Here is a 23,557-nt window from a genome sequence, read left to right as displayed (position 1 = left end):
GGGTAACAGCCTTTGTTAAGGAGTACTTTATGGCAATAAAGGGGCCTAAATGTAATTCATCTTCCATTCTTATAAGGCTGGCAGATAGCCATCTGGGAAAAAGAGATTATGCACCAATTATGCCCATGTCAACTCTGAAGCGAAACCAGCCTGGTTACTACCTCTACAGCCATTCAGGCCAGATTATCTGTGGGCCCTCCAGTCTCAAATTGTTTCTGTCTGATCCAAAGTTTCCAGCAGGTTGGGTATGCCTTGGGTTGCTTCTGTAAAAAAAAGTCACCTCGCTGGACCCAGGAAGTGGACTTTTTCTGTCACTGTAGCCTTAGGATACCTCCTGAAATAAAGGTGGCTCAAAACTTGTTGGCTTTTGATAAGGTAAAAAAAGCCTGCAAGATTTGGTAAAATTCTTTTTTTCCCCTCCTCAACATTGAACCAGAGTATTGGATAAACCTATCCTTATAACGGCATGGGAATTGGAATGTGTTTGTTTTGTTCCTTGATACTGGTTGTGCTTTATTATGGTACATTTGTATTTCTATTTTGTTTTGATGTTTTTAACTCTTTGTTAGCTACCCAGAGTCATTACATGTGAATTGGGTGGGTAATTACATAAATCATTTTAATAACTACATATAAATAAAGACATACTGAGAAAAGCAAGCTGGGGATTCATTTGTATTGTGGAATGGAGAGATGTTTGGGTGGACATGGTGCTCACATCCCTTTTATAAAGTTTTTTTGGTTGCATTTGTCGATGTGTATTCTCTATTTCCTCCATCTTTAAGTATACCTCTTTTTTCCCTCCCAACTACAGTGCTCCTCAAAAATGGTGAAAGATTTATTCTGTGATAACCTTGTTCTATTTTGGTTTACAACTCTTATAAGAAAGAAGTTCGGTACAGTAGTCCTCATATTTATTTGGTCTTGCTTGTGTCATTAAATCTAAACCGAATCATTGTTATCCTTGTAAAACATCCTGCATCCTGTATAGCGTTAACAGTTTGTGTTAAGGTACTATTGCTCATGATGAGTGCAAACCCATAAACACGTCTTTTTGAAAGAAATGCATAGTGGAAACTTGATTAAACAAGGGAAAGAAGATTTCATTAGAATCTAGTTGCTGCTATCATTTATAATTTAGAGTTATCAGAGAAGACACGGCTTTTCTGCATTTGTTTGAACTGAGGTTTAATGGCTTAAAAATTTATTGAAATCATTATAATTATGGATTGTAAACCAACCACACACTACTCTGTATAGAGGGAGGAAGATAAATATTTCAAAATTATAATTTGCAGATTTCACAAATTCATTGAATGGCATGGAACATACAGAAATGCAAAGATACCTTACACCTTTCCATTTTTTCTGGATTGTAGTCAATAGCTAGATCCAGAACTAAAAACAAAAAAACTCATGCCTTAGTAAAACCTCAGTAGAATGGAATTTAAATTGGATCAAGTTGTTTTGAAGAAAGAAACATTTTTAACTTTACCCACAATCCCTTTTCTTTGGGAGCCATTTAATTTAAGGCTCCGATGTGATCTCCCATCTGGGCAGCAGTTCAGAGAAAAATCTGCAAAAAATATGTGCCGTCAGACTCTTCTCTGGATATCTTGCATATGTAGTCTTGAATGGCAAAAACATACATCCATATTCTGGGAAAGAATGGAAACTATGCAAATTGAAAGAATAGTGAATTCATTCATGATACACTTTTTACTCTATTCTATATGAACCTCTAACTTACATTTGTGTATCATCTGCCTCCACATTCTAAGCACAATGCCAAGGTGCATTTGCATGACATGATGACACCATTAAGATTCAAAGCTTCGTCATACATTTAGTTACAGATTTGTAAAGCTTATCTGTCTAGAGATTGTTGATCTTGCTGACCTAATATAATCAGTGAGGAGATTGTGAATAGTGTTTGGGCATACTAAAGTCTCATCTTGAAATCATTATGACATATCTGGTTTAACATATTTTTCGTTATCTGCAAGCCATGCCTTTCAGAAACAGCCATGTGTGTAACATCAATTACATTATGATTTGGGGCATTAGATTATAACCACCCACCTATCATCTCGTCCAATATTTCATTACTTATACTTTTTTCTAAACCCAAAGGATCCTCTGGATTAGATTGCATAGATAATGCAGATTCAGAGCAGGAATGATAAAATATCATTTGAATTTCAAAATCAGGATGTGCTCTGTGTACTTTTGGCATGTATGAGTAATACATTAAGAAGGCAACATCCACCAAGAAAAAAAGCAACAAAATGCAAATTCATGCTGGAAAATTCCCTGTATAGAAAATACAGAATTTTTGTAAACCCTTCTCCTGAAGTTCAAATGAAAAAAGAAATCATCACACATTGTATTTATTTAGTAGCTGGCATACCAAACAGCAGAGGAAGCTACTATACCCCAGCTTACTTTGTCTAAATGTTTTTGTTATCTGCTGGAGTAAAATGCCCCTTACAAGTGACAAATTAGAAAAGGCATTTTGGAAATGGTGGGAGGAATTTAACAGAAATGTTAAAGACTAATCTTTTCTTTCAAACTGTTTTTGTTTTCTCTATCAGCAGTGAACAAGATCCTATAGGCATTTACCATTTTCCCCACTTGATCTCACAGCTGAAGTTAAATGACCAACATTCCCCCAAGCAGTTTATTTAGTATGTTACAGGAGATATATTAAAGGATGGGAAAATGCATAAAATCAGTACAGTATTAAATGGGAAAACAATTTTTTAAAGCAAATCTATTGAGGGTGCAAGAAATGCTTCACACAATACATTATATTTAGAAGAACTGGGAAAGGAGTAAAAAAAAGGCAGCTTGATGGGTAGAAATAGAAAATCTGATTAGACTAATATAAAACAATTGGAAAGTCATCCATTAACTTCGCCAAAGAAGATTGATTCATTGCCGAAGGAATGCCGTCAGTTCCACAGAACACAAGAGAGACTGAATGTTATAGGTACAAAAATCTAATTTTCAGCCTATTTACTAGACCTGGTATAGGGGAAATGTAGCTTGTTCTCAGAGGGAACTAATGAAGTGTGATGAATTATGTGAAGGTGAAAGATTAAATTAAGAGAAAAAAATAGGAAAATGGAATAATATGAAGAAAACAAATGGAACTATTACTTCAGGCTCTGCAAAACACTTTCATAATGGAAATTTAGTTACTGCCCTCAACCACCATCTAACATATAAATAAGATTCCCTCAGACAGCAGTGTAAAAAAGCAAAATACCAAATGGTACTGAATACTACATGTATCATTATTTTGGGTAATTAAGATGAATCATTCTTTTTCAGATCTTGAAAACAGCACGGGCTATACAGAACTAAGTGACTTATTTTTCAGAGAGAAAGAGAAATTTCATCAAATGCTATATGTTGACCATTCTAAATACGTGACTCTGAATAGCTCACAGTTAAAAATAATATAAAGACAGTGAAACAATGCAGCTGAAATCATATAAAATCATATCACATATTCTACAATAAACTACCTACCCATAACCACTTAAACTATGCAGAGAATGCTGACATTAAATGCAGAAAAGTTAATGTATTTGATGGAGAGGAATAGAACCAGATAAAGTTTTGCCGAGTAATGCAAATCATAGGCATGCCCATTTTGATTTTATAACACCTGCAGATTTCTGGCATATTGTGGAAGTGTAAAAAACCAAGTATATATAAACCCATGCAATTCTTGAACCTCTTACATTTTACATTACTGTGGTATCTGAGTGTTGGCAAAAATCTAGAAAGTAAAAAATAATAGCTACATTCAGAAGATCAGGATAGCAGGTTCAGTAAAGCAAACTGCCTTCTGAATATTTGCAAAGTCTGCTGCAACATTTAATTATAAATATAGTTGTTATTCTGTTCAATGCCATTTTCATAGCACTGATTAAATATCAAATGGATGATTCTAAAAGGGGAAGACATCTAAACTGATGTCTTGTGGATAGGGATATTATATTGAAGAAATTAGGACATGCAATGGTCTCTTTAAATGACTTCCAGCTGTCCATATGCCAGAAACATAAATCTAAGGAAAAGCTGTACTGATTGTAACACATAGGAATAGCACTTGGGGCAATAGCACAGATGCCACAATGCTACACTTTCAATCAAAGAGCTGTCTAAGGGAGAGAGAAAGAGAGGAAGCAGTCAGTAACATGATTGAAGAGATCCAGATATAATAAGTTGTGGAAAATCAGCATTTTGTATGTTAAGAAGCTAGAAATATTAGTATTGTGGTTGAAGTATCTTCAACTGCTAACATGGCTTAGGACTTCATTTAGCTTCCTCAGTATATTACTATCTTCTTGATTTCCAGTTTTGCAGATTTCTGGGGATTTCTAGTTGACATATGGGTAGTATTATGAGCATTAAAGATTTTTGTATTATCATCATAATAAAAAAAACAGGCACAAAGGGATGAAATATCCATGTAGCTCTGTGTAATCCTTCTATTATCTAGGCATTAATTAAACCGAAAACCCATTTATGGTGTAATACTATTAAACAGGAATGAAAAAAAGGAATACATTTAACTATTCTTAAGCCTCAGTGTCATTAAATAACTTCAAGGCTTTCAGAAGTACAATGGCACTGATCAATTTATTATTTACATGTCATACAATTTTTAAAAATAATATATTGCGCTGCTTTTCAACTATATACAGTCAAGTGGTTATTTTTGGTTATTACCCAAAAAAAGTTTTACAAAATATGTGTGAGAATTTGTATGAATGCATGCCTTTTCTGTCATCTGAACTGGGGAAAGAATCTATAACTGCAATTCTTCATCTGTAAATGTATAAGAGCCTTTGCAGACCTCTCCTTTGGAACCTGTCAAAACCTACAGATGTGTTTGGTGCTCCTCCTACTACACAACTGTCAAATACCTTCAGTTCCTAAGAAAGACAAAGTGAATTCAAAGAAACAGTGACATCAAGCAAGGTACGAGTTGAGAACTTGAAGAACTGCAATGATTGGCGAATTCTGAAACCAGTTCTTCGTTATATAATATTTTTCACACTATAAGACACACTGACCATAAGATGCACCTAGGTTTAGAGGAGGAAAATGGGCAATGACAAAGACAGAAGAGGTGGGTTCAGCACTGTAATAGGACCCCACCACCACCACCCATATTTTTTGCTCCATAAGATGCACAGACATTTCCACCCACTTTTTTGGGGGGGAAAGTGCGTCTTATAGAGCAAAAAATATGGTAATTCTCTGTGATTCACACACACGGGTGAGTATTCTTATGTAGAGAAAGGACTGACTAGGCGGCTCAGAGCAAAACTTGGTGGTTGCTAATTTTCTTTGTAAAACTATTGGTTAAAAAGAAAAAGAAAAGAAACACAGCCTTTAGAAGGTCTTTGGAAGGTCAAGAATAGTAAAAATAATTCTTAAAAGTAGTAAGACACATTATTCAATATGGTAATCCTGTGAAATGACAGTAGAATTCAATGACTGTTATGTAACCACTTTGAACATAAGCCAGGTGGCTTTTAAATTGGGGGGGGGGGGAATTATCAAAGGTACTGCTTGGAGCCTTCAGGCTGGCATTTACAGATAACTATGCTATGTTAGACATACAGTAAAACCTCCTTGAGTATAAAATGATATCTTCCATTTGAAAGGCTAATGCCTTTTGGTTAACACATGAATATAGTAAAAGGGATAACATTGGGTAGCTGCAGTCTCTATTTTCTGTCACAGAAAACTTCTAAACCAGCAGTGTGTTCTTAGTCTTATTACTTTAATAGTTTGTTCTAGTGAAAAGAATGTCCTAAATATTAGCCCTAGCCTCCAGTGTCAGTCTGGTGCAGCAGACTTACCAGGGGGATAGGTTTTAGATGCTTTAAGTGTTTATTCATTATGGATGTATGAACTGCCTTGGGAGTGATGTGTTTTAACTGCTGTTCTATAATTTTGTTGATGCTTTTTTAGTAGTTATTAGCTACCCAAGTTGCATGCTGAGTGAGTGGCTACATAAATGAAATAAATAAAAAACAAACAAACCAATCAACCCATGGTATTTCAGCATTCATGCTTGATGTGGAGAGTGAGAGGTCCAAAGATTATGACATGACTTTCTAATGTTTTCTTCTCCATGAATGCAGTAAGCTGTTGACAGTGAAAACTTGATTGTGATGTCTCCACTATAATGTTAGGCAATAGTACTTGGAATAATGAATAATATTCTTTTTCCTTTACAAAGATTCTTCATGTGGGAAGGAGTCAATGGCACTGAAGTTGGCTTGACCCAGGAGTCACTTGATGTCCCTTAGTACAAGAGTGGCAAAGGAGTAATATTTTGTACAAATTGGATTTCTGGGTGCTCTATCGCTTGACAAGATTATCGAATTTTATGTCAAAGAGAATGCCATCCAACCAATTTGTTCACTGTAAGAATGAAGGGTACCTAAAAGAAAATGATTGAAACCAAAAGAGAAATGAAAGAATCCAAAGGAGGTGCTTGGGCCTCAACTTGAGCACTAACTGATTTATCAGATACAAAATAAAATATATCCAATACATGCATATACACACAGTGTACACTTATAGTTTTGAATAGACTTTTAAAATTTTAAAACATTTCAGTTTCATCTTCTAAATTATTTTTAATCTTATTTTTGTGTGATGCATAAGCAATAATTCAATCTTGGATATACACTTCCCATTCAAACATTTGGGCATTTGATGCTTCTGAATTCAAATCGAAGTATTGTAAGGTCTCTACCTGTGTTTGTTTTACAAATTCTTTATCGTTCAATAGGAAAAGGTGATTTCTCAGCTACCCAGGCCCCAAGTCACACAGGGCTTTAAAGAGAAAAACCAATATCTTGACTTGGACTGCAGCCAGAGCAGCTCCTTTTTCTGTGTGACACTGTTGACTGCCAGCCAACAATAGAGCAAGTTGTCACAGTTCAATGATAAGCAAAACTCAGAACTTTTAGAAGATGAGAGTCTTTTTTACCACTATCTTAAGAGGGTAACGATAAACGTAGTCAACAAGGTTGGCATGGGTTGAGACCAGGAACCTAATAAAAAAAGCAATGAATCCAAGGAAAGAGACACAAAACACAGTGAGGTAGAATCCAGAGCTCAAAGCCCAAGAACAGCAAGGTAAGCATGACATAGCTGTGGCTTGAAAAAAAAAAATGTTCTTAATAGCTGCTCCCAAGGAGTCATCCTATTTTAACAATCCCATAATCCCTTGTGGGGTAAAGTCAGGGCAATTGAATAGAGCAGAGTGTTTACTGGCCGGATGCCCTTCCTGTCCCCAATGTGGAGTTTTATTCAGCAGGTATAATCTCAATGTGTCCAGAGAGAGAAGTATCTGCCACTACCTAGGATTGAACTCACAGCCTTCTGGTTGTCAAGTGAGAGCTCCACCTCTAGGCCACTGCACCACTCAAGCTGCTCCCAAAGAGTGAGGCCAGCAAATCAATGATGCTGAGCCTCCACCCCAGACAAAGCTGCGGCAGTATGCTCTTCAACACTGACTCTTGTTGTTAAATCTTTATTTCTTGCCTCTGCTTAAGATAGAGTAGTTGATCCTGAACCTGGGAGACTGTGAGTGGTTGAAGGCATTTTCCTCAACCAGAAAAGAGGTCATTGGCTCTATCACTGTTGGAATCACTGATGTCAAGACTATTGCTTCTAGATCCCACTGATTCCATTTTCTCTTTCTCTGAGGGCATGTGCAATAGTATAATACTCCTGCAGTGGTGATGCTAACAACAATATCAAGACCAGTCACTGAGTTGCATTTTGGTCCATCTAAAGTTCCTGACCAAATTACAGTAATCTAATTGGAAGATGACAAGATCATGAGTGAGCATCCTCAAAGCATCCTGTTCCAGGTAAGGGTGCAGCCAAAACTGAGGACAAACCCTCTTTGCCATGGCTTCCACCTATTCCTTGAGCAGGTGTCATGAGTCAAAAAAGACCCACAAGTTGTCAATGTACTGTTTCCGAAAAACTGCAATCCCATCAAGAGTGAAATCCTTGATGATACAATCCTTCCGTCAGAAGGTTTATGAATAAACAGTCCCTCACTCTAACCCAGATTGGGTCTGAACCTGTTTTTTCCCATCTAGACACTGGGAGTTTCCAGGTATGTGAATGGGTTTCTACTGCATGTCCCACTGAGGCTTGGGACTAGATGCACAACTGGGGATCATAAGCACACTTGATGATCACCTTGAACTGGCAGATGATCTCTCCTAGCAGCTACAAGTAGATGTTAAATAGGATGGGAAAAGCTCTAAGCCTCGGGCATTTCCCAACAGAGCATTGGAAGTCTAATCTCTTTCTCGCTGCAATCACCAAACGAAACTATGCACTTAGGAGTAAAAACACAGCAACCCAGTGCCCTAAATCCCAAACCTTTCAGGCAGCTGAGAAAAATATTGTGGACAATCAGCTGAAGGATGAATGAGCTGCCACTATGGCAGGTGAAAACAAGCTCAAGCAGTTTTGTGTGAGCCATGCCTTGTTATATAGTGCATGTTGGAAATGGACTATCATCAAAGAAACCTAAAAACAATAGAAGTTTCCAAATAGGGTCTCCACAGACCCGTATGCATGAATCATGAGATCATGGTGAAAAAGTCACATTAATAAAATCACTAAAAAGTTGACTCCTCTATAGAACCAGGCATACCTACATTCAGCTAACATGCCAGTCCCTCTAGCTGTGATGTGTAATTGTTTATAAAGGAACTATGAATGGCATTCCGAACTGCTCTGGTAGTTAACTGGTTAAATGTAATAGATAATATACTGGAAACAGATTTTGTTACTTATTTATTTTTGGCAAACAATTCCCACTAGGAAGCTGAAAAACAAATCTGGTTTCAAGGAGATTCTGTTTGAATAAAAACAAATCCACAAAGAATGTATTACTGTTGGGAAATATACTAGAAGGCATGTCACAACATACATAAAAATATACATTAATATTTTATATCCTATGGGAAAATAGATACTAGTCTTCAAAGATATTTAACCACACTGAAGAGAAGTTGGGAACTGTGTACACCATGAACACATTTCTAATAGAATTCTTCATCAGAATTCTGCAATACCCTTTTCCAATTGCTGTGATTATATTTTTATTGGGATATATCTAGCTATGTTAATTTGTGGATATGAAATACCATATGATTGCAAAATAGCCTCTCCTCATAGATGCTGATAATTTTAGTTTCCTTTTTCTTTTTGAAGTTCATTGCCAAAAAACATAGGCAGTATCCCAGATATGTTCACACATAGAGGTCTTTATTGGTAATTTTACTTTAATCTATCTATCTATCTATCTATCTATCTATCTATCTATCTATCTATCTATCTATCTATCTATCTATCTATTATCTATCTATCTATCTATCTATCTATCTATCTATCTATCTATCTATCTATCTATCAACTATCTATCTATCTACCTATCTATCTCATCTATCCTTATATTACCATGACCTTAAGCTTTGCAAAATGGTGCAAAGAAGGTAATTCTTAACTCTTTGTGAACCAAGGTACCTCAAATGGGCTAGCTTACAGTTCATGTCTAAAATGTGGGACCTATGATTCCTGAGGGAACGACTGCTTCAGTGCTATTGGATGCTGCTGTAGTCACATGATCTTCAATTTCAACATTCTGTGAGTTTCCCGGTCAGTCTCACCATCCCTCCTTCCCCAACCTAGCACCAGCCATTTATGTGCCTGTTGTAAACAGAAAAAAGGGAGGAATAGGGAGAAATGAACCTCTGTGTACCCTTAACAGTCCATGCTCTCTTGACCTGTGCTACCACCCTGCATCTTCCCCAACTCGAGCCCCCCCCCGCATGTCTTCTCCAATACACCTCTTGCACACTTCCACACTCTCTCCCTGATCCGCATTACCCCTCCATGTACCTTACCAGATGTGAATGGCACTTCTTGTGCAGCCTGATGAATTCCAGACCCATGACAAGCCCTGCATGCCTTCGCTGATCCACCACCTAACCCTTCATTTGCAAAGTTCCATTATAGTTTTCAGCCAGTTCCACAATCCCTTGCTCCCTCCCTCCCCCCCCCTTTACTTGCCTACTGGGAAGGGAAGGACAGTGTTCCAATATCACAGCCAAAATACCTGAAGGCAGGATAAAAAGCAATGAATGGAAACTAATCAAGGAGATAAGCAATCTAGGACTAAGGAGAAATTTCCTGACAGTTAGAACAATTAATCAGTGGAATGACTTGCCTCTAGAAGTTGTTAGTGCTGCAACATTAGAAGTTTTTAAAAAGAGATTAGACAACCATTTGTCAGAAATGGTACAGGGTTTCCTGCCTGAGCAAGAGGTTGGACTAGAAGACCTTCAAGGTCCCTTCCAACTCCTAATCTGTTAAGGGAAGAGGAGATTTCTGATATTAACTTCAAGTTTCCCACAAGGGAATTCAATAGGGAAAGTGACAGGAAGTTGGAAGTCACTCCCACTGATTATTATTTTTTGTCAATCCATGGTGATTCCTTTTCTCTATTTAGATGAGAAAATATCTTTGAAATGATAACCCAATTGTCTGGTGATACTTAATATTTGCTTTTCCCCCCCACAAGAGCTACACATGAGGTGTTATAATGTCTGTTTTCAATCCACTTGCTCTCTCATCATTAGCATTTTTATGAAAAGAACTATTTTCTTTGCACCAGAATTATTTAAGGACTTTCAGATGGGTCCTAGCTTGCTTCACAAATGTGACTTCTTTCAGCTTGTCAGTAAGACATTAAGGAATTCATTTTTTCTCACTGCTATTTGTCTTAGTGTCCCCTTTGTGAAATTAACAATCCTGGAGAAAGTTTGGAGGCTTCATCCAAGACTTTGAGGGTTATTGGCAGATTTGGAATTGTAAATCATAGCAGTTTATTTACTCTTCCTTTGTACAAATTTGTAGGTGGTTGGTAGTTTGTTCTGTTTTCTTTTTCTGGGAAATTAAAAGGTTTCTTTCATCTAACAGATATCTATACTACGCTTTTAGTGGCTTTTTTTTAACCTGTCACTTACAATGTTAGTTGTGATTTTAAGTAACTACTAAAATGGAAAAGTCTTAACTTCTTATTTTAGATGCTAATAAAATCTATGCCAGTTGTTTCATTCAGTCAAAATGAAGCTGAAATGTTTGAGTCATACTTAAAATGAACTAATGAACATTGGGAAGTTTATCTTAAAATACTTATCAAGTCTTCAGAGACACAAAAATAATTGCTCATGCAGAAATCTCTACAGCCCTCTAGCATTAGAAGCCTAAAAAACAAACAAACCAGTATTTCCAAAGATATTTTTGATGTGAAAGATCCATGATAATATTTTTTTTCATCTTCTTCACCTAGAAGTGAGAAAACTTTGCTAATCCTGGAACAGGCATAATTAATTCTCTGTCATTAAGACAAGTAGAAAGGAAACAATTTAAGAATGAATCATATATATGTGTGCTCACAAGCCCACTTGTGTGAGTGTGTGTGTTGGAGGGAATTTAATTCTGCTCAAATACCCAGCAGACCCAAAGTTTGTTTTATAGGTGATAAAGTTTGGCTGATGGGAAGTCTTGTTAAATTGGAGAAGGGAGAAAGATGCTTGCAGAGTTAGGGATAGTTGCCAAGTAGTTTGCAAAGGGATTTTAGGTCCTTGCACTTTATTGCTTGGGATTATGTGATGTGCTTATCACAATAATTTGATTTTGTATTTTCTACTCTGAGCAATGCTTGAAGCCTCCAAAGGTATTAAGCAATTTAAAATTTACTGTCAGATAGTCACACAAAGGGACCTTGGATAATCAAAAGTAGCAAAGAATAAACAATAACTACTTGTTCCTACATCACCACTTTTAGAGAAAAAAATGCATGCCTTAGTGAATTGCAACATACTGCAGCATCAACTAATTCAGGAACCACAGCTTTGATTATGAATGAAAAGTTTGGTGGATCTATAGGATAATTGTTACTTATATCAATCTGTCCAACAACAACCTGTACTTCTGAATTATAGCATCTTAGACATGCACAATGTCTTCTCTTTTTATTAGCTATAATAACAGAATTTTACAAGTCTAATTAAGCTGTTACCTCCTCCTCTTTCTTATAATTAAAAAAGTAAATTAGGGAGGGGTCTGTTTGATTCACTTCCAGATGTTATCTGGCTGTTCTAAACTTAACAAAAAAAAAAAAAAAACACGTATTCAGCTCCTGTTGCCTGGGCAACAGCTTTTGCATATGTTTATTGGGGTCATCTGAAAAGGCCAAGGAACCAGAGACCTTATTGCTGATGTACACTCAATAATAGAAAATTGAAAACACTAAAAGAAACCCGTAAGTGCTTCATTGATTATAGAAATTGTATCAAGTTGTGGAATGTTCTTAAGAAAAAAACGGGCATCTCATGGAATCTTATTGTCCTTATGCAAAGCCTACACACACAGAGGAAGCCACAATCCAAGTGAAACATGGCAAAACAGACTGACTCAATGTCAGCAGAGGAGTGAGACAAGGCTGTATAGTCTTTCCTTATTTGTTCAAGCAATATGCTGGATATATAGGCTAGAGCCAAGAAATGTCAGCTGGTGGGGATTAGGAGAGGTGCTGTTCTGCCAAAGATCATGCCCTCTGGGTTTCTTTCATTTTATGCTCTTATGATGATGTATGCCACCCGGGATCACTTGTTGAGATGGGCGGCTATAGAAATCAAATAAATAAAGTAAAATAAATAAAATTATTGGGGGAGGCTGGCTTGGAAGTAGATGACTATGGTTTTTTAAATTGGAAAAAGGTAACCTCCAACTGGTAATGGTGTCAGCACTAGGGCTGAAGACCTAAACTCTGATAACTGAAAATGGTAATGATAAACAAGTTATGGTAATGAGAATACTGAAAAAAAAAGGGACAAAAATTAAATAGAAAGAAGACGTAATTAATGGCAACATGTACAGCAACTGTCGTTAGAATCGACAATGAAGATAGCTGTAGATAGCTTCTGCTTTATAGGTTCAACCACAAATAACAAAGGAATCAGCAATATGCTACAGTAGCCACAAAAGCCTTGGAAAAGGATCTGTACCTACAAAGATTATAATTATAATATTTAATATAAAAATAATTATGCTGTCAATAGCTTCAGAATACAGTGTCAACTCTGAAGCTAGATTGACTGAGGCCATCTTGAAGGCTTCAGCGTTGCCATACTGGTGATGAGGTATAGGGGGGCGGGGGGGAATAGAGATAGTTGGGGTTTTGTAGCCAAAACAAAATAGTTTCCCCTGAGAACCAAGGACACTCCCACAGGTGGCTGAAAAGAGGAGGACTGAAGTTTCCAAGCAACCAGACAGCACCATGATTGGGCCATGTGACTGATTGGTTGGGAAAGTGGGGAATTTTTTTACTTTTTTTTTTTTTTTTAAATAAATTTTATTAAATTTACAATTAAAAACATATCGACATTACATACACAAAAGGGAAAAAAAACAAAAAAAGAACACTCGGTCTTACAAACTGGAAAGAAAAGAGAAGAGGAGATGTAAAAGAAAGAAAGAAGCAAAGGAAGAGAAAGAGAAAAAAAAAAAAAAAAGATGCGTTTAAAAACAGACAATATCCTTTTTGACAGTCTGCAAGATCCAATTCTCCTACCTTAATTTGAATACACACATCTTATCGATATCTATGCTTAAATTACCTATTGTCCATTAAGCAGTTTATCTCTGGACTAACCAATTATACCAAGAGTTCCAATTATCGTAAAATGTTGAAGCCTCTTTGTTTTTAAGTGCTATAGTTAATTTATCCATTTCTGCACAATCACATATTTTCTGGATGACCATTTGTTCTGTAGGTGCATAGGGTGATTTCCAACACTGGGCAAACGCTAATCTGGCTGCAGTTAGGATATGAATTGTAACATATTTCATCTTTTTGGGTAAATGTTTATCAGAGATCCCTAGTAGGAAGAACTCTGGTTTGTATTCGATTTGTTCTTTGGTTATCTCCTCCAACCATTTTCTGATTTTTTGCCAATATTTCTGGGTTTCTTTGCAAGACCACCACATATGAAAGTAGGTTCCTTCTATGCTTTTACATTTCCAGCATTTTGGACTCGTGTTTGGGTTCATTTTCGCCAACCTCGAAGGGGGCAAGTGCCATCTATAAAACATTTTGTATGTATTTTCTTTATATGCTGCCGATTTTGTAATCTTAATATTTCTGTTCCAAATCTTTTCCCATTCTGATAATGTAATACTTCTTCCGACATTCCTGCTCCAGGCTATCATGTTCCCTTTAACTATCTCTTGTTCTAATTCTACTTCCAGTAAGTATTTATAGAATTTGGATATGTTCTTTTTGTTTGATCCTAGTAAAATTTTATCTAAATACTGCAGTTTGTTATAAATTCCAAAGTCTTTTATATCTTGTTTGTATCTGCTATGGATTTGTATATATAACCACTGATCAATTTTAAATCCCTGTTCCTGTAGTTCTTGTCGAGTTTTTAATTTCTCTTGGGATCTAATAAATCTTTATATTTAATCATTTTTGTTATGTCCAAATTATTGGGATGTACCATTGCCTCCATTGTTGATAGCCAGATCGAATTTTTAGATAGTGTTTTTTGCATATTTTTTTCCAATTAATTAATAATGAGTCCCTAATGAGGTGTCTATGAAAGTAAGACTGCTTGGATTTCCCCACTTCCCATAAGAAGGCATGCCACCCTCTCTGGAGGTCATGCCCTTCTAATGCTAAAATTCTTTTGTTAAGTAAGTTCACCCAGTCTTTTATCCATAATAAGATAGCTGCCGAATAATATAATTCCCAATTTGGAAGGGCTAGACCCCTCTACTTTTCGCATCTTGTAAGGCCTTTACATTGATCCTGGGTTTTTTCCCCTGCCAAATAAATTTAAGTGTGATCTTATTTAATTCTTCAAAAAAAATTTTTTGACAACTTAATTGGGATTGTCTGGAATAAATAAAGAAATTTTGGTAATATATTCATTTTAATCGAGGCAATCCTGCCCAATAAGGAAAGCTGCAACTTATTCCAGGATTCTAAATCTTTCTTTGTTTGTTGAAGTAGTTTATCATAATTGTTCTCTTTGAGTGATTTACCTTGTGGTGTTAACCATATTCCTAAATATTTGACCCTTTTTGTTACCTGTATCCCCATCATTGTTTCTAATTCTTCCTTCTGGTTTTCTGTTAAATTTTTGGTCATTAATTTCGTCTTTTTTCTATTAATTTTTAATCCTGCCACTGTGCCAAATTGTTCTAATTCTTTTATTAGATTATAACCTTTTTCCATGGGTTCCTCCAAAAAGAAAACCATATCGTCAGCAAACGCTTGTAGTTTATATTCTTCTGATTTGACCCTCACTCCTCTAATTTCAGGATTTTGTCTAACCCGTGTTAAGAGTGATTCTAGGGCAAAAATGAAAAGAAGAGGTGAGAGAGGGCAGCCCTGTCTGACACCTTTTTCTATATTTATTGGATCTGTTTGTTCGCCATTGATTAGTATATTAGCCTGTTGTGTGTTGTAAATAGTTGTTATAATGTTTTCAAATTTGGTGCCAAGACTCATATTGTAAATTTTTTGAATTAAAAAGTGCCAATTTAAGTTATCAAATGCTTTCTCAGCATCTAAAAACATGAGTACGGATTGTTTCTCCGGGTGGGCTTCATAATATTCTAGGACATCGATAACGGTTCTTAAATTGTTCTTTATTTGTCGGGACGGAAGAAATCCATTTTGATCTTCGTGTATATGTGGATTTAAAGCTTGTTTTACTCTATTAGCTATGATAGAAGTAAACAATTTATAATCGGCATTTAAAAGTGAAATCGGTCTATAGTTGTTGATGTATCTATGATCTGCATCCTCCTTCGGGATTAGCGAAATCAGCGCCCCTCCACGAGTCCGGCATCTTGGCTGCCAGAAGTACCTCATTAAACACTTCCAGCATCAGTGGTCCTACTAGTTCCAATATTGCTTTATATAGTTCTGCCGAATCCCATCTGGTCCTGGAGATTTGTTATTACTTTGATTCTCCATTGCTGACTTCAATTCAGACCATGTAATATCTTTATTCAATAACTCTATCCATTCCTCTCCAATTACCTTGTCATTCGTCTCCTCTAAATAAGTTCTTATTTTATCTTCATTAACTTCCTCCTTTTTATATAATCTTTGAAAATAGTTGTAAATGATATCTTTTTTCTTCTCTATCTCATGTTGTAAGACATCTTTCTCATCCATTAGTTGGTGTATCAATCTCTTTTCTTTCACTTTTTTAAGTTTATGGGATAGCCATCTTCCTGGTTTATTTGCATGCTCAAAATAATTTTGTTTGGACCTTTTCAAGTTAATTTCTATTTTATCTTGTTCAAGTAAGTTCAATTTATGTTTAATTGTTATTAACTGATTTTGTGTTCTCTGGTTTTTAGGGATTTTTGAAGTTGTATTTCTAATTCTTTAATTTGTTGTTGGAATTTATTTTGTTGGGCATGTATTCTTTTATTTCTCATGGCATTATAGGAGATTGTTGTTCCTCTTATAATTGCCTTCATTGTATCCCAAATATTTTGTTTCGTGGTTGCTTCATTATTATTTTCTTTTAAAAAATAATTTAATTCCTCTTTCAGCTTCTTAATGTACTCTTCTTCGTTTATTAACTGAGTATTTAGTGTCCATCTTTTCTTTGTTTTTCTCCTATCTCTCCAAATTAGTTGTATTGGGTTGTGGTCGGCCCATTCATTTGGTAGGATTTTAATTTCTTTTATTTCATTGGCCAATTCCCCATCCATCCAGGCCATATCTATTCTGGTCCAGATTTTGTGTGGATTTGAATAATATGTGAACTGTTTCTCTTCTGGGTTTAGTTTTCTCCATAAGTCTATTAAGTTTAATTCTTTCATCATGTCCTTACAGGGCATAGAAAATTCTCTTTCCCTTTCTTGTTCTTATTCACATTACTATGGTCTTTTTGATGATCAGCAATGGAGTTGAAGTCGCCTATCATGCAGATATTCCTTTTTCGAAACCTATTATTCTCTGATGAAGATCTTTAAAAATTTCCCTTGTTCTTCATTTGGCGCGTAGATTGCTACCAATAAAAATGTGATATGATTAATCCAAATTTGTATAACCAGAGTTCTTCCTTCCGGATCCGACCAGATTAGTTCTGCTTTTACATCATCTTTCACAAATATTGCAATTCCTTTCTTTTTATGTTTGTCTGCTGGTGCTGTAAAAAGTTTTCCAAGTTTCGGGCAAATTAAATATCTTTCATCCTTTTTCCTAATGTGTGTTTCTTGTAGGCATATTATGTCGGCGTTTTGTCTAATTAATTTAGTTAATATCCTTTTCCTTTTAGATGTTGAATTTAAACCATTTATATTAATGGAGAGGAGTTTCTTTCCTATCTCCATTTATCTAGGTCTGTTTAGTTTTTTGTCTAGTGATGATTCGGTTTTCTTCTTGCTGTTGTTGTGAGATTGGTTCTTCTCTCCCTGGTTGTGGTTTGTCGTTCCCTAAATTTTGAGGAAGTCCTTCTTTTTGGTTTCTATGGTGATTACGATCATCCTGTGGTTTCCTTTTAGTTTCCTCCTTGGTGTATTGGTTATCCGTGCCTATTAGCTGATCATGAAAGTCTTGGGCCTGTTCTATAGAATCTATTTTGATTTTTCTCTCTTTCCAAGTTATTAACATCCCTTCTGGGATTAACCATTTAAAAGGAATTTCTTTTTATTTAAATAATTGGCCAAGAATTTATAATCCTGTCTTATGACCTCACTTTCCTTGGGATTTGTTTTAGGATCGTAATCTCTTTACCTCTATATGTTATTGTTTCTTCTCTGGACCTTTTAAGAATTAGGTCTCTCACACACCTCCTTGTGAAACGAATATGAATTTCTCTTGGGCAGTTATGGCGTCTAGCATAACTTGTGCTGACCCTATACACCTCGTCAAATTCTTTGATTAGATCATCTTTTTCTTTCCCTAACCATTCAGCCAATAGTTCTGCCATTAATTGTTCTAGTTCTTCATTTTTCGCTTCTACCACATTTTGAAACCTTAAATATGCCGCTGCTTTATCCATTTCGAGGTGGACGAGGGAGTCTTCGGTTTCTCTAGTTACATTTCTAAATTCCTCCTCTATCCTTTCAAAGTTTGTCTCCATCCGTTCTGTCCTACTCTCTATTTCTCTTATCTTAACTTCGTTTTTCTCCATAGCCTGTTGCAAGGACCCTATCTTATCCTCCACCTTAAGTAAATCTGCTTTCATTTCCACTTTAAGCTTTCCCATCTCATCTTTTAATTCGCTAATATCCGCTCTGGTTTCTTTGTGATTCTTAATCATTATTTCTTGCATCTTGGATATTGCTTCTTGCAAGGATAGTAGGGTAGCTTGTATATTAACGTTAGAGACATTGGACTGTTTTTCCCCTATTAGAGATTCTTCAATGGTTTTTTGGATTGTTGGTGAAGCAGAAGTTAAAGTAGTTGTTGGGGTCGGGGTGGTCTTCTTTCCCGATTTCAAAGCCATAGTTGTCGTGGAGGTCATCTCTCTTAATATTTGTTTTTGTTGTTGCACTATATTGGATATATTGTCCCAGATCACCATTCAGTGTTTAACCCTAAAATAAAAATTCTATTCTAATACTTCAATCAAATATATAGATAGGCAGTCTGTACACCTATATTATAAAATGTTATCTAATAATATAATAATCTTTATAATTAATTTATATACTGAATATCAATATTAATCATCAATAATACATCAAATCCAACCCAGTTACTTCTTTAAGAATTAATCTTAAGTATTCTAAATAATCTAAATCAACACTATTTTTCACTCTTTGTTGTTACTATTTAAGACAATCAAATCAATTGTCACTGAAATCTATAAGGACAATATACCTTTTTTTCCCTCCTTTTGAGTAGGTAAATTTATCAGGCTTTTTAAGGGGTTAAGATAGGAAGGAGAAAGACTGGAACAATGGGGGAAGAGAAGAGGGAAAAGTTTACCTTGATTTGAGGCAGTCAATAAGCAAGGGGCTAGAGGTTCAAATTGTAAAAATAGTGCCCAAATGGTAATATTAAAGTATTACCAAATAGAAATTCCAACAAATAAAGAAATGTGATAAGAGAAAAAATATAAAATAAACTTTATAGTCAGTCTTCAAGCTAAAGGTTTAAGTTTTGAGTTTCTTCCCAGTACTCCGGGGAGCGAATGGTATAATGTGCTGATTAATCGCAATAAGAAGTCAATCCTTCCCAGCCTTCTGTTGGTCTCTTCTTCCTTCTTCCTCTTCCTTCTTTCCCCTTCCCGGTTTTGAGTTCAATGTGCAAATCTCCTTCACCTATTATTCCCTCCAAAATCCAATAGTCATCTCTTCTTGGTCGCTTAACAATCTGTCCTCCCAGCTGTATTAAATAAAGCCAATAATCCTATTGAACTCAATTCAGAGAATTAATAAGTCACTTTCAGTGCCGCAATTTTTTCCTCCTCTGTCACCTCCTTCCTCTCAAATATTGTCAAAAAGTTAATCCCAAATGCCAAATCACTCACAAATTCAAGTCTCCAATCTCCTGGTTTCTGATGTTCTTCCTCTCTCCCCAGGAGTTTCCCTTTCAAAAGCTGTAATCCACACTTTTGTTCTAACGAGCCTTTCTGCTCGTGATTGTCACACTTCCGCTTTTCAAGCTGCTTTTCTGGCCGCTTTTCTCTCCTGCTTCCACAAAGTGCTACTCACAACCAGGAAGATAAATCTCTCACCCCACTGTCATTCTTCAATCTTCGATCTTCAATATTGTATTAAGCTCTTTCAACACCTTTTCCTGCTCCGATCTTGCAGGCTGTCACTATCTTGCTTAGTCACCTCAGTGGCAGACTGGACTTTGGAGCCGCCATAAACTGGCAGCTAGCTCTTCCACGCTGGGCTCAGGAGCTCTTCTCTTCGTTACCAGGGGGTTGCCTACCCCCACCCTGTAACTCGAGATTCTCCTATACTGACACGAACCTCTCCGGGGTTTGTGTATCCCCTGGGGATCGCTCCAGACGCTAGAGAAGGTAATAGAAAACCACAGCAGTCTTCTCCACCTCTGCACGTCCCTGTCCTGCCACCGGAAGTCGTCCTATGCGTTCTCGAATTTTTTTTTTTTTTTTTTTTACTTTTAATTAGATGAAAACTGTGGGAACTTTCAGAGTCAGTTTTCACCAGTCCATGCCAATATGATATATCCAATAAAATGTCCTTCTTTAAGGAATCTACTTGCTCGGAGTTCTGTTTGCTATGGGTATATTACTTGGAATCCTGACATATGGAACTGAAAGCTGAGCATTGAAAAGCAGGATGGAAAAACTATTGACACTTTTAAATTTTGATGGTGGAGAAGGTTGAGAATGCAAACAAATAGATATTGCAGAAATCAATCCAGATTTCTTACTCCAGGTACGATCAAATTATCATATTTTAGACACATGATATGAAGACCTAATGGGCAATGTGGAAAAAGCGAAGGAAATAAATTGGGTGGACTCAATTATAGCAGTAATTATGAATACAGCATTAGAAAAATTGCAAAGGCCAAGTTGGCAACAGATGATCCTAGAGAGTGTCTATCTATGTGGTTCCTTACCACCCACACAATTATGGCACGTCACATAATCAAATCATTCATCAGTCTGTTTGAATTTAATTTGATTTAATGGCATTAGGGCTACATTTGCATCCTATATTTTCCCATGATAAGTAAATAATGTGGGAGCACTGTCTCATTATTTTCCTGAGTAGTGCAGCTATAAAACCTATCTATACTTCAATAAGCATTTCATAGAATTGCTACTGCCAAATTAACCTAAAATATAACACAGAATCCTAGTATGCTTAATACAATCCAAAATAACATGTGTAAAACAAAACATGGATGAGTTTAGCTATCTTATTTGTAAAGGAGTAGATATAGTTACAACAACCAGGCAAAAATACACACACTTGGAAAAAACTGTGAGCAGATTCAGCCCAGCAGTCCTGAAAAAATGTAACAATCTGAAAAGAAGTGCTTCACACATGCATACACACATTCAAACATACAGCTCTATTCTGTAGCAAGGATGGTAAAAACATGGCAAGATACTATCAGAGTAAAATGCAAGGTTTAGTAGCCAGTGATGTATTTTTCAACTTTATGGGAAGAAAAAAATCTACGGGCATTTATTATAAATCTCCATGATATTTAGCCTTTCATTTTCTAGATTTAAGAAGTGATACTTTATCATCCCCAACACACTCAGGTTTTTAAGAACACAACTGCCAGAAAAGTGACAATTACAATGTTGCATAATTACATTAGGCAAGAATACATTCTAGATACGTTGTATCACAATTAGTGTTCTGTAACTTTACAAATTGGTACTTTTTTTTACAAATTGTTTTTATCTTTTCCAATTCTCTGGCTTATCACTGGAACTTGAACTTGAACCCCTGAATCTGTGAAATAAGATTTTCTTTAAAAAATAATAATAAAAGAAGTCGAAGAAGTACAACTACATGCATACAACCCTTCTGTGAACTCTTTTCATTACAGAGACAAAGCTCTCTCCCTTGACATCAAAAAGAGAACCAGAAACTTCCTCCTCTAATCTACCCTTTATAATAGGTTTCTAATTCAAAAGCAAACTATTTGCTAGAATTAAACTTCATCCTAATAAAACTTAACAATCCGGGCTCTGAGCAACTTGTTCTTTGGAATAACTATTGCCAGTTATGGTTGGCACAAGAGCTTGGAATAATGCTGCTGTTGTATTTTGCACCTACAAGCAAACTTTTTACTGAGCCAGCATTAAAGTAACTCATCTCCTGGGAAGATTACCCCTGTCTGCATGGTACAACATCAAACAGAGCCCAAGCATTGTACAAGAAGTATAATAGGTCTTAGAATGTAAACTCTCTGGAAAAAAAAAATCAAAATATCTATGCCCTTTTATTAATGGGTGGGTAAAATCTCTTACCTTTAGTAGCAATTCGAACACACTGAGTTTTGGTCTCCTGTTTAAAAAAATAAATACATTTAGTCCAATATATCTTGGCAACAGTAGTTTAATGCATGTTATTATGTACAAATTATAGGATGATGAAGAGTAACAAATGTACTAAATGCAAAGGCAAAATGAGTTTGCACTAATCTGTCTTTATATTTTTTCCAACAGTTACTGAATCTTCCAAGTTTGCTTGCATATTCAGGGAATAGATTTTAGGTAAGCAAAAGTACATCTAGCTAATCTCTCTCTCTCTCTCTCTCTCTCTCTCTCTCTCTCTCTCTCCCTCCCTCCCTCCCTCCCTCCCTCCCCCTCTCTCTTGATTCTAACTGAATATATAATCTCAGCAGCAAGAAAATCTCACTGCTTAACTGCTAAAGAATGCTAGATGGGTAGGAGAAGGGCAACTTTTTAAGTTAACCCAAGTCTTAGGTGTTTGTTGTTGTTGTTGTTGTTGTTGTTGTTGTTGTTGTTGTTCCTTTGAGTCAGGGTTGAATCCTGCCAGGAAAAGTTCCTCCAGTTTTCTTGACAAGATTTTCACAAGTGGGCTTCCATTTTCTCCTTCTTAGGACTGAGAGAGGATGACTGGCCCAAGGTCACTCAACTGACATTGTGTCTAAAGTGAGACTAGAACTCACGGTCTTCTGATATCTAGCCTGATGTGTCACCTACTACACCAAGCTGGCTCTCCTTAGCTATTGAAATACAAAGATACTGTATGATTTGAATATCATCCTGTTGATCTAGCAAAATGCAAGCTAAATATATAGGAAGATAGATACTTGTGACACAACTAATATATAAAACTAAATACTCTATCCAATTTTACATTCCCATCAAATGTGGAAGGAAGTTCCTTATATTCATATTTCCATCCCCAATTAAAAATCTCTAATCCAAGTTTAAAATTACAAAAAAGAAGGGTCACATACCATTTAGAAAGGAATTTGTAAAATAGTTTTTTCCCCTAAAGCCCAGGTTCAGAGATCAAGAAAATATTTTGTATTCAGAGGATTTTAAGCTTAATTTCTGCCATCTCAATTGAAGGCCAGGAGCAAATCGTACCATACTTGGCAAACGGTTTCCCAATTCTAGTAAACCAAACCATGGTTTCCTTATTTTGGCTTAGCATGCTATGGGAACACAACCAACTGTATTTTATTCAAAGAACCATGGCTACACATGCCACTGATTAGCATGAATATGAACCCAGTCTGTCTGTTATTAGGCATCTTTCCACATACATGTATGTTTCTATATTGACACCAATATAGTCTCCAAAATTTTATGTTAAGCCTTCTGTTTTTCATCTGCTGATCTTCCTCTCAACTGAACTTACCACTTAATTTGATCTTCTCCCCCCGCCTCCATCTCTGAGAATAAATCACCAATTTTATGGTCATTGATTTAAGCACATACTAGCTTCAGGAAAATCCTCC

General features: G+C 36.1%; 1 protein-coding gene across 28 annotated transcripts in view; it reads right to left on the bottom strand.

Annotated features, from left to right (window-relative positions):
- PTPRK (protein tyrosine phosphatase receptor type K) overlaps positions 1-23,557 on the bottom strand; it is a 404,892-nt gene that overhangs the window by 60,198 nt on the left and 321,137 nt on the right. For all 28 annotated transcript variants that reach the window (XM_087972104.1, XM_087972119.1, XM_087972125.1 and 25 more), the window contains exon 13: positions 22,092-22,128. In XM_087972104.1, the coding sequence (XP_087828230.1) occupies positions 22,092-22,128 (37 nt within the window). The remainder of the gene's footprint in view (positions 1-22,091; positions 22,129-23,557) is intronic.

The sequence above is a fragment of the Notechis scutatus genome, chromosome 1 (genome assembly GCF_049901735.1).
Source record: "Notechis scutatus isolate UNSWTSFEM ecotype Mainland chromosome 1, rNotScu1.2, whole genome shotgun sequence".
Lineage (NCBI taxonomy): Eukaryota > Metazoa > Chordata > Lepidosauria > Squamata > Elapidae > Notechis > Notechis scutatus.
The sequence above is the reverse complement of the archived record's forward strand: the minus strand, read 5'-3'. Positions and strand labels throughout refer to the sequence as shown.